Source organism: Paraphaeosphaeria sporulosa (genome assembly GCF_001642045.1).
Source record: "Paraphaeosphaeria sporulosa strain AP3s5-JAC2a unplaced genomic scaffold CC84scaffold_7, whole genome shotgun sequence".
Lineage (NCBI taxonomy): Eukaryota > Fungi > Ascomycota > Dothideomycetes > Pleosporales > Didymosphaeriaceae > Paraphaeosphaeria > Paraphaeosphaeria sporulosa.
In genome coordinates this window covers 932299-948675 of record NW_017253366.1, presented here as the reverse complement: position 1 = coordinate 948675, position 16377 = coordinate 932299, and the positions used below count along the sequence as shown (strand labels likewise).

Below are 16377 nucleotides of genomic sequence, written 5' to 3'. Positions count from 1 at the left end.
AGTCGCGCGACATGGGCTGCGTCGACCCATTCAGCCTCGGGACCCTGTAGAGTACCGCACTGGGGACGTCTATGATGTAGTGCCCATCACGCGAGCTGCTAGGCTGCTGGATGGGGCGCGCGGTGTGCGGTTATGCGGCCGTGCTAGCCGAGGCCGCCTTGGGGGGCGCCGATCACACGTGGCGCATGGGGAGCACCGATCAGACGTTTGGGTGAGGCATCTTGCTGCTGCGCGGGCGCTGGGTGCGGGAGTAGTGCCATTCGTGCAAGTGCAAGGGCACGCTGCAGCGCGATAATGTGCTGCGGCAGCTGGCAGACACGCGGGGTACGGTACGGAGCTTCCAGCGTGTTTGGCCGGCGAGGTTTGCGACGTCTGGTGTGTAGAGGTTGTGCACAGCCCCCTGCAGCAGGCCCAAGGCGGCCAAGCCTTGAGCCACGACATGGATGCTGGTCCTTCCCCGCTCTTTGCCGTGCTCCGGAAGTGAGTGGATGCGTCGTCTATATAACAATCCGTGCTGCCCGGCCAACGCAATGAGTGCAGTTCGCGACAGCTACAGCACGCACACTGCCGAGTCGTCCGCCCCCTCTACTCGACCCATTCTTCGCAACAAGTCAACCATCGCTGATCACATCAACGCCTTGACAATGTCTGACGGTGCAATGCCCACCAACGGCGCCGGCAGCTCCACGCCCAAGCGCAACGTCGACGAGCCGCTCGTCAAGATCCAGCCGCCGCGCAGGGAGGACCTGCAGCCGAGCTATGCGCGCGCCATCAAGCCCGACGACGCCCAGACCGACGACCACGGCTGGTACGGCGCCATGGTCAACACGCTCGGCTCGTGCATCGGGACCCTCGGCGCCATCCCGTGCTGCGTCGTCTGCCCCAACCCGTACAAGCAGGTGCAGCAGGGCAATGTCGGCCTCATCACCAAGTTCGGGCGCTTCTCGCGCGCCGTGGACCCCGGGCTGGTCAAGGTGAATCCGCTGTCTGAGAGCGTGATCCAGGTCGATGTCAAGATCCAGATCGTCGGTGCGTATCCCTTCACAAGTCCCATCCCAGCAAGATATATGCTAACAAGAACAGAGGTCCCCAAGCAAGTCTGCATGACCAAGGACAACGTCTCCCTGCACCTCAACTCCGTCATCTACTACCGCATCACCTCCCCGCACAAGGCTGCTTTCGGCATAGCCAACATCCGACAAGCCCTCATCGAGCGCACACAGACGACTCTCCGGCACGTCATCGGCGCCCGCGTCCTGCAGGACGTCATCGAGCGGCGCGAGGAGATCGCGCAGAGCATTCGCGAGATCGTGGAGGAGACGGCCGCCGGCTGGGGCGTGGATGTCGAGTCCATGCTCATCAAGGACATCATCTTCTCCCAGGAGCTGCAGGACTCACTGTCCATGGCCGCGCAGAGCAAGAGGACTGGAGAGGCCAAGGTTATTGCCGCACGGGCTGAAGTTGAGAGCGCGAAGCTCATGCGCCAAGCCGCGGATATTTTGAGCAGCGCGCCCGCTATGCAGATCCGGTACCTCGAGGCCATGCAGTCCATGGCCAAGAGTGGGAACAGCAAGATCATCTTCATGCCTGGGCCGACCAACTCGGGCGACTTTGGGGTCCAGCCGACGGCTGAGGGAGGTTCTTCTGCGCTGCCGTCGAGCAACTTGCAGCAGGCGATCAATGCGCATGTGTTTAATGACATGTAGGTGATTTTCGTGGGAGGGAGAACAGATTGACTGAAGCGGGCGACGAAGGACGCGGGTAATATATGACGTGGGGTGTTTTGTTCTACTGTTGGATTGGTTCGGTCTGGCTATGATACCCTTTGGCGTCTACATGTCGCTTCACTCGCTCGGTATGGTACCATAATGCTCTCTGTAGTCTTGTAATCGCAAAGTGTTTCTACACATCTCACTCCTCTTGATATCACGAGTTGCCTCTCGATCTCCCGACAAAGTCCCATTCCGTCTACGCTAGATACCGTAAGTGATCCCTCAATCACCCAGCGCAGTCCCTTTCTGCCTTCGCTTAATCCCGTGAGTGCCTCGTCATCACCCGACACCAGCCCCATTCTTCATCTCCGCAGCTCATTCGCGTCGGCAGGACTATTCGCCTCCCCTTTCCGAAGCCCGCACATGCCCAAAGCACTCCCTCGCCACCTTCCCAAATGCCATATCCGCCAGCCCGCCCCAAAGCAGCTGCACAACCACATTCTCACGGCGCAGAAACCAGATTGAACCAAGTGATCCGATCACGCGTTGGACTGAGGGTCAGCAACTGCAGAAGATACCTGCTCAGGCTATGAGAGTGTTACGTCTCCTTGGTGCGGAGTACCTACCCGAGCAGTGGATGGGGGCATCGAGGTTGGAGCCACGAGAGTGTGTCGAAAACACGGATCCTTTCCACAATCACTTGACATAGACTATGGCCGAACGCACCAGGGCTGTTTGTGGCCACAGGAAAAAGTGGACATGCGTCCCAATATGTCCAGCATTGGTGACTGGGTTGTCGATGTAATTGAGGGCATCCAATCGACGCGTCCAGCGATCCCAGCGTGGACGTGGCGCGAGCTGGGTAGCCGCCGAGCCTCCAATGTACTCGTGGAGGGTGTGCCCCTTGTAGGCGAGCATGCAGAGTTCCTGCCAAAGCTGTGGCTATGAATGGACTTGAATTGCTGACCACAGCTTTATCTGGCGCCGGGTATCCTCAACACCACAGTATCTCAAGCGGCTCCTTGCTGGCCTGTGCTAGAACACACCAGCCGCCACAAAAGAATTATGCCTACTTACCTCAACGCCCAGTCAAACATTATTTTATCCTCCCTCTCCAGATGCATGAGCAACGCGGCCAACTCAACAGCGTTCGGCGAGCTCATCAATCCATCCGTCCCCAAAAACAGCCAAGCAAAACGGGAAACACAACATCTTCTCGAGGATCCGGCAGCTATAATCGCAAAATCATTCTTCACAGGCAGTCGCTCTATGCCGCGCCCAAGTCTACTTCTCATACCGCATGACGTGGAGTTTGGAAATTTCGACTTCGCGGTATCGGAAATTCGCTCGGTTCGCTGACGACCCCACGCATCATCCGCCGGCGCGCACACCACTACTAGACACCAATTCACGTTGAACTATTGCAATTTCGTCCCCGTTGCTTTACGGCACGTTTCAAGGCCGATGCAGGAGACTGACGCTCGACGAGCATCGCCATTGTGGCACAATCACCGTCGGGTTTCGATTGTTTCAGTGGAAAGATTTGTTAGGAATGCGGAAGAGTCCTGCTTTTCGAGAGCTGCTGAATCATACAGATGCTAGTTCTGGGGGCGTTTTGCCCATGCTGGTCAAAAGTGCTATGGTGATGGTGTGGCCTAATGCGTGGTGGAGACGGAGCTAAGGGGCTATCACGGCACCGGAAATCGTGCTGCGCAATCGCCGAGTGTTCCTGGACCGTCCATATTCAACACAGGAATCTGGGAGAGCTTGGGGCATGCCTTCCGTGCAAGTATTGGAGTGGTTACCGTCTTGTTATTTCGCTTGCGATTCATAATGATGGGTGTGCCAAGCGATCTTGTGTTTCTCTATACCCTAAGGCGAACCATGCAGTACGGCTGTCAAAGCGAGGAGGAAAATGTCTGCTACAATGGTCCCAGAGTAGGAAAACCTCTCCGAGATAAAGGGGGCTTACGAGATGAAGTGGCCCCAGTGAATCAACGAGCTGCCTTCGCGCTAGGACCATATGGCACTAGCGCATCACTTACATCTGCTTATGACGTAGTCAAAGCTGTGCAGGGCTGCGCGCCTACGCGATTGGGAGCGCGAACCATACTTTTCACCACAAACGGTATGAATACTCTTGAACAACGTCGAAAGGAAAATATCAAGCGCAATGCCATCTTGCTACAGGAGCTGGAACTCGAGCATAAACATGTGAAGCAGCAACTCCAGCCAGCACGGCGTCCAGCAAAGAAGCGGCGCAAGCTCGATATCCCACCGCCAACACGCAGCTCAGCGCGTATTGCCAGCGCATCTGCGCGCCCAGATTACATCGGGGATGGCGACACCGTCACCAACTCTGCCCCATCGTCATCGCGCGCCAAATCTTCTTCAGCAAAAGCCGTAGCAGGAAAACCATCGCGTGTCGCATCTCCAGCCCCCGAGTCACACACCCTATATCCAGACCTGGAAAGTCTGAGAGCCGGCTGGACAGCCTGGGAGCCCGTCGCGCCCCCTCCAAGCCGCGACTCCCTCGGGACGTACCACTTTGCCTCACACCCGGACTTCACGCCCAACAAATCCCCCGCCGACATCATCCGCGAAGGCAGCTTCGGCGGCTCCTACTGGCGCCCGCTCTACTCCCAGCGCCTCGGCACCACCGTCTCAGACGACTGGCGCGAGCTCCCCGCCGACTGGACCGCCGGGCTGGACGCTGATCAGTACCTCACCAACCCAGAGTATAGTGCCGAGATCAACAAGCACGGCGTCGCGTGCGGACAGAGCATCGAGGCGTGGGAGGCTGCCGGGTGGATAGCGCACGAGTACGACGTGCGGGGGTGGTTCCAGTGGTACTGCCGGTTCTGGATGGGGCGGCGGTGCGCGGATGACGAGCGGCAGATATCGCGGTGGAAGAAGTGCGTTGGGGAGACGGGGCGGTGGCGGAGGACTTTGCTGAAGCAGTACGTGACGAGGGGGATCAGGAGTGTGTTTGACGACGGGGATGACGGTGTGGAGGGGAGCGATGTCAGTCCGGTTGTTAGCCAGACTTGCTTGCATTGGGCGTATGAGGTTAGGCAGGAGGCGCTGGATCGGTATTGGGTTGAAAGGAGGTAGGCGAATGATACGTCGGTACGCATGAAAGCATAGCGCCTGGTTAGTCCCGAGGTAGCACAGGGTCTTTCAAAAGGCAGCTCAACAACTAGTATTGAGAGGAGAACTTCTACCTTGACGCTCTCAGTCAATGAGGGTCTACTGTGTATTGCACAGCCCATTCCAGGAGAAATCAACGTCCCGCAGTAAAGCATCCTTTCCAACTGGAATGTCTTCAAATTGCTTGCTGTCGAGACGAGTAAGACGATTTCCGCATGCCTCCCACGGGTTTCAATTCGCCACCATTTCGTCCAGTAAAATTTCGCTCTACCGTCAATACCAGAACGTCTACATTGTCACTGGCCTTTCAGAGTTGACTCTCTTTGTGCCTCATGCAAGAAGCTCAGATCATCGCTGCCCATCTACCAATCAAGTCAACCATTTATTTTCGTGAGCAACATCTACAGGCAGTTTAATACCCTTCTCAGATTCTATACTGCGCTACGCTATTTTCGCATACATCCACGCAACCCCTACCCATGCACCTACCAAATCCACGAATGCACCGTACCCTCCACCGCCCACCCAGCACCCACTTCCACAACCTCTTCCACACCCCTCCTGACACATTTTGCCTCGTCCCCACCCTTGTCATCCCCACCTTCACCATATCCCCCTGTTCATAGCGTCTCCCACCCCCCGTTGTTGATATCCCCCTCCAACCTCCTCGCAATAAAGCTCTGTACACCCCCCTCAAGCCACACTTTCCTGAGCAGCACATCATACCTCTTCTGATTCAGAAATAACTGATGGTGACGTCTCAGCGTCGGATCCGTCTCACCATGCTTATCCAGATACGGCGCCGTATACCAGGTGCCATGCTCCTCGTTGAGGAACAGCACCATGCACTTGCGGATGTGGATGAAGAGCCCGATGTTGCCCCCGCACTTGGCCTGGTGCTGGTTACACCCACCCCGCGAGTCCGCCGTCATGCAGCACACGCCCTGGCTGCACATGATGTCGCCGCAGAAGAGGCAAAGGGCGGGGTCGGTCAGTTCGCGGCCGGTTGCGGGGCAGCGCCGCCGGATGGCTTCGTCAGTGAGGGTGTCGTAATTTTTGGGGAGGCCGACTAGCTCGAAGATGGAGGGGTGGGAGAGGGTGATGGGTGCGGGATTGTAGTGGCCTTCGCGGGCCCAGAGAAAGTGGCGGAGCCAGCCTCCGACGACGGAGCGCGTGGTGTGACCGGTGGAAGCGTCGTTCGATAAAGATGCAAACATCTCGTGGAGAGATGGAAGCCTTAGAAGCGACGACAGGCGCTCAAGTTCAGGTTCGTCCACCCGGTCGAAAGCTAGTGGAGGAAGTTCGACACCGTATCGTACATGCATAAGAATAGCGGCCTTTCGAACAAATGGAAGCGCATATGTCGACGCCAGTGTGAAGAAACTGTACAAGAATTTTGCATCCCTGAATTTGTTGGGAATACTAATGTTGTTGAAGTCGAGAGGTGCGGGCGAATTGCTGAGACGGGATATATTTAGGACGATACCCACGAATTTGAGGATATTCTCGAATTCGGCAGAGGTAAATGTGCCGTTGCTGACCTTTTCTGTGTTAACGAAGCGGTCATTTCCATACTCGTCGAATAGGTTAGGTCGGTCAATAGCGAAGGCGATCGCGACACGCACGAGCTCGGCTAAGTAACACAAGCGGACGACGTGATGGATGTCTTGGTTGAACTCTGGTGCTGCAAACATCGAGAACTGGCTCAAGAAGATGAATGGATCCTGACTCAACAAGGGCGTGATGTCCTTGAGATCGTACGGTAAGTCGTCGGGTTCGAAGATTTTTGGATGGCCGATGAAAAGCTGATGGAGATGTTCGAAACGTTTGCGAGATACTTCTTTCAAAGTAAGATTAGCGTGGCTAGGCCGGAGACCTCCGACGGATATGTATGAAGACACTGTTTCGGAATAGATACGGAGGTGCGTTAATGACTGCGGTGAAATCTTGTCGAGTAGAGTTCCTCGCATAGAATCTGACTGTACCCCGCGTTGGGCAATCTCTACTGAAGAGATGGAATATCCGAGAACCTATTGGGATGGATTAGCATACTGTGTACATGTTCCAAGTGTCCGTAAGTGAATTGAGGAGGAAATGTAGAGCCACGCGATGGATTAAATTCACCCGTCGCTTGCCAAATGAATTAACGACTTACCTCTGCCAAAGCGTCGGTGTTACAGAGCTCTTCTCCTGACACTCCGGACACTCCAAGTTTCTGGTGGTCAAACGTAGAGAAGGCTCCGTTTACAGCCAGAGATTCTTTAAGGCGCAGGTATACTTTAACAAGCTCGAGCATTGGAAATGCAGCGCCGGAACCTCCCAAAACAGCACTAGCAGATGCGCCGATGGGTTCCGGAGGAATCACAACTGGTTCTCGAGGGTCGTCGTTCTGCAAAAAGGCTGGAATCTGGAACCGAGGTTGCGTAGACGACTGCGGGATAGGCAACGAGCTGAACGTTGGGCTGTTGACGTCCATAAGTCGGTTTGCGAGAGGTTGTATAAACGTCTCTCTACCGTAGTCGAAAAACGATTTCTGGTAGGGCGATAGACTGCTTGCGTCGGCTCCTGCACTTACAGGATCCTTGTCTGCTTGAGCAGCCGTCTTGATAAGTTGTGAGTCGATCCAGTCGTTGAAGGTGAACGCCGTCTCCAAAGCTCCTGGATAGGCTATTCTCTTTCCCTTCCAGATGATTGGCAAGAAGACGTTGCCCATGGCTTTACAGAGTGGGCACATGAACTCCTTGTACATGGGCCGCTCCGGGTGATTCCTTGCTATCTGGCTGACATGTCTTCGCTGCGTCGCCTGTAGATAGACCTCAAAGCATGCGTAATGCATGATGTGACCACAGCCCGTAGATACGGGACCGGATCGAGTATATTCGCGGGGGAACCCCTTGCCAAGATCTTGCCGCTCTGTAATGACCGTTTCGCCCTTAGACGTAACCTTCTCGACGGTGCGGCGATTCTTGCCCGAGACGCCAAAGGGGCGGATCGATTCAGCGGAACGATCAAGACTAACTGGGTTTTCGACCACTTCGTCGACCCAGTCTACATCAGTTGTCTTTGTCTGCCGCAGTATATTGCTGCGTGAGACATAGCCAAATGAGCCATATAGGCGCTGTTCATTTGTTTCCTCTTGGCACAGTATGCAGGTTCCGCCGGGGTATTTTTCAACCTTCTCCCGGCCCGTGGCTAACGGATCAATCTCTTCCTCCATGTCGCTGATTTCCTCGCCCCAATCGAAATCTTGATTCGCCATGAACTGGCCTTGCTGCTCTTTGAAAGATGCCATGACGCGTGCTTGTCGCTCAAGAGCTTGCTTCTTCTTCAACTCCTTCTCTTGGAGGGTAACTGTTGCAGGCGAAGCGGTGTCCATTCGCTCAGCAGGTATGTTCAGGGCGGCAGTCGCGACGATGAACGTGTTTGGCTGCCGTTGCTTCAAGCGGTGCATGATGAGTTTGATCTTAGGTTCGCAAGCCTTGAATTCATCCTTCTCCGACAAGCTCTTAAGGATGGAGAGGATGGTAGGATGATCAGGCAATCCAAAGTTGGCGCGCTTTGTCAACACAGAAGTGACAAAGGAATCGGGTGAGTCCTGCGACCATTCATGCTGCGCTGACTTGTCTTCCAATACAGCGACTAGCAAAAGTTGTAGGACAAATTGGATATAGCTCTCGACGCGAGTGGCCGGGATGTTAGGAGTACTAGTGGAGGCCATCAATCCGTACCCCAGCAAGTAGTAGACGATCTGTGTGAATAATGGCTGGCGAGTGAAGTCGGAAAGGTTTTGGAAAAGCCCAGATGTGATGGGTCGCAACTTCGGCTCGAAGACAATGTCAGAAGCTTGTTTCCCTGTCTTCTTCGCCATGTGATTCTTGTAGATAGTCTCTGCCTCTTCACGTTGATTGCGGCTGTATTGATGCATGTAAGGATCAATGAGCTCGACGAACTCCTCTTTCAATTCAAAGGTCCCAGAATCAGAGAGACCCTCCGGCGGTCGGAACTTTGTGGTGCTGTCAAGAACTTCATGGAATTCTTCGGCATTCTGTACGCGTTCTGCGAGCCTAGTGGTCATGTCCGAGTATGAGAGCGGTTTAAAGCATAAGACGTGCGCTATGTCCCGGCGTATCAATGCGATCTGGGGTTCCACGTCGTCTTCAAATGGAATGAGTGATGTCCGGTCACTGAGCAAAATGATGAGAAGATGGACGAAATCCTCAACAACCTCTATGGCTTGTGTGTCTTCGAAGCCATGGTGGACGGCCTCGTACTTTCCGCTCATCCAACCAAGCACACCGAATCGGTCTACCATGCTTGCCAAGAATACTGACGGGTTGCACAGAACCAGAGCTGCCTGTAGCAGGAAGATATCGCGTTGATAGGACACATCGCGTTGAGAGACGCTACGATACTGCGTCATCTGATGCCGCAAAGTGATGCCGTTTCTGACCCAGATACTCGCTCTCATCTGAGCAAGCCAAGCACACACTCGTAACGGGAAGTCGAACAAGGCGAGCAGATACTCTTCAGGCTGGTACTCGGGAATGGTAGTCTCCACAGGGTTGTTGCCCTCCTGAAGCTCGTCCTGCGAAAACTGTAGTAGCCCAAGGAGGTGCTCTTTGGGCATACCGCGGGCACGATCGATGAGCCATGATACAGTGTAATGTAATGCATGATGAAAACTCATTGGCTCCTGTGCTACGACACAGTCCACGACCCGATAAGAAGGGCCTACCAAGCTGGACGGCTCTGCATCGAATTCGAGACAGTCCAAGGTCTTGAACCGCGTTTCGTTTTTGAGCTCAGCTTGGTCGAAGCGATTCCGTTCAGCGCCAAGGGAGTTTATAATGGCGACTTTAGCAGTTGCCCGAATAGCTCGACGAATGTCGCTAGGGTCTTCTTCGCGCTTCCAGGCGAAAGCCTCTGAAAACTGACGGCACAGCTTATTGATCTCACGTGTGATTAAAGAAGCGCTGATCCATGCTTCTGTTTCGTACTCCAGATGTTCGCCAACGGCCCGGACGTTCGGACAAATGCCCTGGTGAAGTTTTACTAGATCCAGGAATTGCAGCAGATAACGCTCATCTTCGCGAATTCTCCCCTGTACATGCTCCGAGCCCAGGAGATACTTCATGTCCAGAAAGAAATGATACATGCGACGATTGGTAACGGCGCCTTGTTCGAAGGCGAGTGTCGCCTTGGGGTCAACGTTCCATGGGTAGCCGACCTGGCGAGTGGTGAGGAATGTATATAAGATGGCCATTAGATTGGTGAGAAAATTGCCTCGCTCAACAATCTCGGCTGTTATCGACGGGGTAGTAAGCATTTGCAGGGAGAGGTTGATGATTGAATGGTCGGGTTCCCGATCTGCGATTAGATAAAGTTGAGCCAGTGCCGTGTACACGCCTGCGAACCGTAAGCCTAGAAGGCGCTTAAACTGCGGGATTGTCACGACGGTGCTGATGAAAACGTCCCGTACGCCGATCCGTAACTGCTTCCACATTCGGAGGTCGTATAGAATGAGATGGTCGAGACGTAAACGCTGCCAGAGATCCTCATGTGCAGGTGTTCCGGGTGTCCTTCCATAGTTCTCGGGCTTGTCTAGCCAGTACTGAGGAGGCCGCATAGGCCGTAACGGTAATGACTTCGTCCGTGGTGTCTCTGGAACAGGCAACGATGGCTCCACATGACTCAAAGCAGGAGCTCCTATCGTAGGCTCACTATCCGACTCTGCGGGCGTAAGGTCGCCGCCTTGCGGGAGAGGGTTGCCAACGGGCAGCCTCACTATCAAAGCAAGTGGATCTTCAGGCTCCATGTTCACATCGCCGTCTCGATCCGCTAGTGACATGTTAGCAGGCACGACAGACGGACGTTTCGAACACTTACGCTCGTCAATATCCATGCCGTCTTCGCCGTCACCGGTATCTGCAGCACTCTCGGCCTCCTCCTCCTCCTCATCTGCGTCCGAAGCTTGACCACCTTCGTCATTGCCGGTCCGTTGGCGGTTCAGCTGTGCAATCTGCGCACGGCGTTGTGCCGTCAAGTAGCGGATATAGAATCCTTCCATTTCGGCTTCTTTATCCTCCATCTCGTGATCATCGAGTCCATTCCTGCCAATATTCTGGTTGGTAGCTTCGCTGCCGACACGCCAAGGCTTTAGTAGCTCTTCGCAGACGGTCTGTCGCAGCACTTGGTTATCTTCGCCGACGCTGCACCCAGCAATGTCGGAAATCCATTCGACAATAGCACCGCCCATATGCTCTCGGAACGTGTCGCGTGCTGACCGAATGGTGACGGTCAGCTTGATGTCCTCGATTATTTTAGCCATCTTTAGGAGGTCCGGTATGCTCCCTCTGGTAACGACCGTAGCGCGACCGATGTCATTAACCTCGTGGGCTTTGGCAAGCCCGAATGCCAGCTTCTGCTTGCATGCCCGCGCGACCTGGTCCCGAACATCATGTACCGTATGCTTTTCGTCATTCCACAACACCAGGCAGAATTCCTGGTTTTCGTCTGGCTGGTCGCCAGGACCGTACCACTTCGCCGTCAGCTGCGAGGCGCGTTCATCTTCGAGGATGGACTCTTGCGTCTTGGGCAGTCGTAGCTGTTCCGGAGAGCACGAGAAGACGTCGATGAGATAGTCTAGGGTCCGTGATATGGTCATGCGTATGCTCTCGAGCAGCTCTTCTGGCAGCGCCGAGCCTTCCTTGGCCTTCCCTGCTGACGTCGAGTCGGACTCGGGTGTCGACGAAGCCGTGTGGATGTTGCAGTGTACGGGCCGCACCCACGCTTCATCGTCTCCGCAATCGCAACACCCCGAGTTTCCCGGCGACACACTGACATAGACCTGGTGTCCGTCGTGGTCTGAGGCGTCGAAGCACCGCGCGCAGAGCACGCAGGTGTCGTCAGCGGTGCACGTCTTGCACCGGTACGTAGCCTCCCCGCTCTTGAAAATGTGTCCACACGGCTTTCCCCTCGCTGCCTCGGTGTATTCCGCACCCTCTACGGCGCCCTGTGCGTCGCGCAAGCTCCATGGCTGCTCCGGGTCGGTAGGCGGGCCGTTGGGGAACAAGAGCGGGAGGAATTCGCCACGCCCCGCGAGCGATTCGAAGAGAATCTGCTTTAGCTCACGGGTAGCATCTTCGGTATAGCGGTAGTTGTGCCGCCGCGGTAATTCGCGCAGGTGTCGGCAGAGCTCCTGCTCCTGCAGGGATACGAGCATCGTGGGCGTCGAGGTGGGCGGCAACGCGGGGAAGCGGCGGGGCGTTTGGAGCTGGAGTCGTGGCTCCGGCGAGCGATGCGCGTGGACGTGCCGTGGATCGGCAGCTGTTCAGAGCCTTCTTTGTATGTGGGTGAGAGCCCCAGAGCGTGGGGTCGTTTATTCATGCAGCGAGCTGGAGGTGTCGATCTAGAGATGCGTCACCGCCAAGAAATGCACGCCAGGGCCGCGAGTTGCCATCTCAGACACGCGACTTAGCTGGATAGACCACAGGGGCGGTCGCAACTGCCTTCGAGGTGAAAGACAGCCGCGCGCCCCCAGACGCTGCTGCCCGAGCGCTTCGTTTGCTCGCCTGCGACTCTGCAGGCTCATATACCCTAGTTCTGCAGGCGGAGGCATAGCACTCCAAAACTATGAAAGAGCATCACGATGGTCCAAGGCATAGCTTGGACTTTTGAGCCGTAGCTCTCTCATGTCATCTGAAGCGCCGCTGTTCCAGCAACAACTCTCAGTCTTGCGTACTTTGGTGCAGTGAGTCAGCACCAGGTGCTTGGAGCTGCTAGTACTTTAATGTCAACGCAAACCTTCATGTGAGTCCTGGCCGAGGTTTCCTTCGATGACTTGTGATTGGAGCAGCCGGCCAACGACTTCCTCACAGATAGACGCGCACCTCCAAATAGTGACATGGGAAATTCTACTGGTGCATTGGGTGCTGATTTTCGCGCTGTAACATACACATTTGTACAGTGTCTAGCCTCGGAAACTGCTGGAGAACCTTCAAAACCGCTCAATATCCCTTATGATGTTCCGCGCCTTACTCGTCGTCATCGTCTTCGGCCTTCTGTACGTATCGGACCTTGACGTCCTTCCATTGCCGCTGCAGCGCCATTAGCTTCCATCAGCCGTTTCATGCGATTCTCCTATACGTACGCCGCGGTTGATGCTGTCCCAGATGCGGTCGGAGCCGGTGTCAAACGCCCTGTTGTCCCCCGTCAGTGCGCGGTCCCCGGAAGATGCTGGAAGCTCTGCGTGTACGTACAGTTGCATGGCGAAGGCGGAGGCGAAGACGGTGGTGAGCATGGTGACGTTGCTCCGGAATACGGTGCTGGAATCAAAGTCAGTGCCAGCTTGGGGCAGGTGATGCGGAAAGGGAGGCTTGCTTGTAGACGAAGGACGTGAGCTGCGCGGGTCGGTTAGCATCGCGACAAGGGAGCTTCAGGGGTTCAATTGGCTTACGCCGGCCATTGTGAAGGTGCTGCGGACGCGTGCGGGCGGTGGTCGGGGGCGTCTCGTTGGGGTTGCGGGTGATGTCGTGGGCGAAGAAGCTCGGTTTCGAGATTCTTGCCGGCCTATCGCGGCGACGCTGATTGGCCAGCCCGCTAGCGTCCATTGAGCAGTTTGGAGCCTCACCCACCACCTGCCGCCGATCTTTCACCTTCGCGACGCCAGAGCCCCGCGCACTCTCGACGCTTTACAGTCGCTTCCTCCCGTACACGCTGACCCGGGATCGCCACCCCTTACTCCCCAGGCCGTGTGAGTTGCCTTGAACCGGGGCTCCGAGCTCGCACAATACCCCACCACCGCTCACAGCCGGTGCTCCGAACGCAATCTCGTCCCGCCAATATGCCCACAGTCGAGACAACGAAGGTCTCTAGGGCCGGTATAACGACATCCGAGACTGGTGAGCGACATGTCCCATCGTCCACGCGCGCCGACGGCTCCGTGCGGAAAGAAATAAGGGTTCGTCCCGGCTACCGCCCGCCCGAGGACGTCGAGATCTATAAAAATCGCACCGCTGAGGGCTTCCGGAACCGCAGCAAGGGAGGTGTCCCTGGCGCTGAAGGATTGAAGGAGGAGGAAGACCCTGCCAAAGGAAGCCCTGCCGCCAACAAGAATGCCAAGCGCAGGGAGGCCAGGAGGAAGGCAGCCGCTGCTGCTGCGGACACCAACGATACCGCTGAGCATGCACCCGCCGAGGACAAGGCCACAACGGAATCAACACCGCCCACCGATCCCGAGGCCGAAAAGGAGAAGGAAGCAAAGAAGCTGATGAAGAAGCTGCGCCAAGCAAAAGAGCTCAAAGACAAGAAGGAGAAGGGCGATGTTCTGCTGCCAGAGCAGTTTGAAAAGGTGATTAAGATAAGCGAGCTTATACGGCAGCTGGAGAGCTTGGGATTTGATGCACAAGGCGAGAAGAAAGACGGCTGAAATCCATGTTCTAGGACAGAGAACATTTCCAAGCCGAACGTTATGCCGATTTTGTCAGGAGAGGAATCATCGTCGAGCTCGAACAATCGCCAAACGGTACCGTCGTATACCATGCTTGCCCGCCGATGTAGGAATGACGCAGGGCCTGTGCAAGCGGCCACCACGCATCGAGTTCCTAAATCATGATTTACGCTGCAATCCATCGGATGGGTCGACCTTCTAGCGCATCGCCGAGCCCGAAAGGCCTTGGCCGTGGTCCGTTGATGTTTGACCCGTGTTTTTCGGAATTATCTGGCCATGTTTGGATGTGGTGGACGGCTCTGCAGGGTCTGCAGATATGATCGGGTTTACATGTGCATCTCTGCTGAATGGTATCAATTTACACGATCGCCAGCGGTAACGGTGGCGTTACCATCACTTCAACTGGTTTCAACACACTCCCATCGCGGCCTTCAACTGGATACATAAGCCTACAGCGCGAGACAAAATTTTCAAGATCCAACACATTACATTGACTCAATACCAACGCACCAGCAGCACCAGGTCAGAACTTGTACTACAGTGCATTGCCCTAGGGTAGGCTATATGGATACTCAAACTTTGCCCTACCACTGTATTCGAGTCTCCAACCTCTCTCGCCTTCAACATCCCGCATCCACCCTCACAACAACGCACTGCCTATTCATCGTATCATACAACCCAAATTCATTCGTCGTCCTCAAGCAAATCTCCTCCACTTTCACCCTAACAGCCACCAAACCTCCCCCATCTCCCACCACGACACTCTCCTCTACCTTCCCCTCCTTCCTCCTCCCAAAGAACCCCCTCCTCTCCTTCTCCTTCTTCGCCTCCCCCACCTCCCTCACCACCGCCGACGCCCCTACCCGCCCATCATTCAAAACATCCCTCAGCCCCCTCTCTAACTCCTCCACCGCAGCCGGCACCCGCCAGAACGCGCTCGTGTTGCCCTCTCCGCTAAGTCGTACCGCCTCGACAGCTTCTTCCACGCCATTCCCCGCAATGACTTTGACCGCGTCTTCGGCCTTCTCTGCGCCTGCGTAGCCCTCGAAGGAGAACTCGTTTTTCTCTGGGAGAGGGGGGAGCGGGAAGTCGGATGGGAGGAGGGCGAGGACCGTGGAGGGGAGGCCCATGGCTGCGCGGGAGGAGAGTAGTGGGAGGATCGAGGTGTGGATTGCGGCGCGGATGGTTGTGGCGCGTGTGAGGGTAATGGTATCGAGGAGGGATTGGCCACGGCCTGGTGCTGAGGAGGACGTTGAGGTGAGCTGGGAGCGGAGGGAATCGGTGTAGGAGGGCGGGCTAGCGGGCTCATGTTTTTCGCTCATGTTGGCAGTATGACAGAAGTCTGAAGATGGTGCGTCGCCCTAGGGTAGGCTATACGCAGGCCAGTTGTAGTCAGATTTTGGTCCTAGTTCTGTAGTTGTCGTATGGAGTCTGGTTGTATCGCAGTCGACGACGCTGAAGTGTGCACGTAATGGAAAAAGTAAGCCCGCGCAAGTGTTAAAGACGTTGATTGCAACACTGGAATGTCCGACGTTTCAGTTGAGGAGACAACACGCGAACGAGAACGAGAGCGAATGCGCAGTTTCCACCCCCAGGTCACCAAACTGGTCACCTAAGGCTACCACGGGACCCGCGCCAACCACCAACCCCAACCACCAACCCCAACTGGGTCACCGCGTATTTTCGCCGCCGTGAATGCCTGACACAGCCTCGTATCCAGCTCTGCGCGCGCCACGCCTGGTAACGTGATTCTTGTGCGCAAACCTCCCTTTTCAGACGTAGCCCTATGATACGGCCGTGGAAATGTAAACTAGTAAGGCGTGAATGCAGTGCCTCGGGCCGCGCGGGCTTGGCGCGGAACATTGGGCTGCTGTGGATTTTAACCTGTCGCAAACCCATAATATGCGTACCGTTTCCATCAGGGACAGAACAGGTGTTAACAGACCCGATCAGCAGCTAAGCGACCATTCACTGTTGCCTGGAACCAACAACAGATACAGCCTCGTGCCTCCGCCATTCCGCCTCAAAGAACCCACGGTTCAAGGAAGCCCCCGCGAATTACTTCTT

The 16377-nt window shown here is 55.7% G+C and overlaps 6 protein-coding genes across 6 annotated transcripts; 3 read left to right on the top strand and 3 right to left on the bottom strand.

Annotated features, from left to right (window-relative positions):
• The first annotated feature begins 533 nt into the window (after positions 1-533).
• Positions 534-1907, top strand: CC84DRAFT_1165921 (putative band 7 family protein). Its single transcript, XM_018178828.1, has 2 exons — positions 534-1029; positions 1084-1907. The coding sequence occupies exons 1-2, from the start codon at positions 645-647 to the stop codon at positions 1704-1706; spliced, it is 1008 nt and encodes a 335-aa protein (XP_018034101.1). The 5' UTR covers positions 534-644; the 3' UTR covers positions 1707-1907.
• Positions 1908-3842: 1935 nt separating this feature from the next.
• On the top strand, positions 3843-4826 carry CC84DRAFT_1188329 (uncharacterized protein; the record flags this gene model as incomplete). The annotated part of the gene is made up of 1 exon (XM_018180982.1): positions 3843-4826. One exon carries the CDS (start codon positions 3843-3845, stop codon positions 4824-4826), a length of 984 nt encoding a protein of 327 aa, XP_018034100.1.
• Positions 4827-5482: 656 nt separating this feature from the next.
• On the bottom strand, positions 5483-12254 carry CC84DRAFT_1149356 (uncharacterized protein; the record flags this gene model as incomplete). The annotated part of the gene is made up of 3 exons (XM_018176671.1): positions 10749-12254; positions 7018-10700; positions 5483-6892 (listed from the first exon to the last, which is right to left on the bottom strand). The coding sequence occupies exons 1-3, from the start codon at positions 12082-12084 to the stop codon at positions 5483-5485; spliced, it is 6429 nt and encodes a 2142-aa protein (XP_018034099.1). The 5' UTR covers positions 12085-12254.
• A 523-nt stretch (positions 12255-12777) lies between these two features.
• On the bottom strand, positions 12778-13355 carry CC84DRAFT_1123185 (ubiquinol-cytochrome c reductase complex 7.3 kda protein-like protein). The gene is made up of 5 exons (XM_018175652.1): positions 13318-13355; positions 13242-13261; positions 13121-13186; positions 13012-13060; positions 12778-12958 (listed from the first exon to the last, which is right to left on the bottom strand). The coding sequence occupies exons 1-5, from the start codon at positions 13324-13326 to the stop codon at positions 12896-12898; spliced, it is 207 nt and encodes a 68-aa protein (XP_018034098.1). The 5' UTR covers positions 13327-13355; the 3' UTR covers positions 12778-12895.
• A 156-nt stretch (positions 13356-13511) lies between these two features.
• Positions 13512-14289, top strand: CC84DRAFT_1248986 (RNA binding protein-like protein Pym; the record flags this gene model as incomplete). The annotated part of the gene is made up of 1 exon (XM_018184272.1): positions 13512-14289. The coding sequence occupies exon 1, from the start codon at positions 13705-13707 to the stop codon at positions 14287-14289; it is 585 nt and encodes a 194-aa protein (XP_018034097.1). The 5' UTR covers positions 13512-13704.
• Positions 14290-14787: 498 nt separating this feature from the next.
• Positions 14788-15904, bottom strand: CC84DRAFT_1149351 (uncharacterized protein). The gene has a single exon (XM_018176670.1). The coding sequence runs from the start codon at positions 15630-15632 to the stop codon at positions 14931-14933; it is 702 nt and encodes a 233-aa protein (XP_018034096.1). The 5' UTR covers positions 15633-15904; the 3' UTR covers positions 14788-14930.
• Positions 15905-16377: the final 473 nt, after the last annotated feature.

What these genes read in the sequence shown, in the direction of transcription:
- CC84DRAFT_1123185 (XM_018175652.1), bottom strand. An exon ending in TCCGCCTTCGCCATGCAACT is followed by an intron (nt 13,061 to 13,120) that starts GTACGTACACGC and finishes GGGGGACAACAG; the next exon opens with GGCGTTTGACACCGGCTCCG. An exon ending in GGGACAGCATCAACCGCGGC is followed by an intron (nt 12,959 to 13,011) that starts GTACGTATAGGA and finishes ATGGCGCTGCAG; the next exon opens with CGGCAATGGAAGGACGTCAA.
- CC84DRAFT_1165921 (XM_018178828.1), top strand. Translation starts at nt 645, where the DNA reads ATGTCTGACGGTGCAATGCCCACCAACGGCGCCGGCAGCTCCACGCCC. An exon ending in TGTCAAGATCCAGATCGTCG is followed by an intron (nt 1,030 to 1,083) that starts GTGCGTATCCCT and finishes TAACAAGAACAG; the next exon opens with AGGTCCCCAAGCAAGTCTGC.
- CC84DRAFT_1149351 (XM_018176670.1), bottom strand. Translation starts at nt 15,632, where the DNA reads ATGAGCGAAAAACATGAGCCCGCTAGCCCGCCCTCCTACACCGATTCC.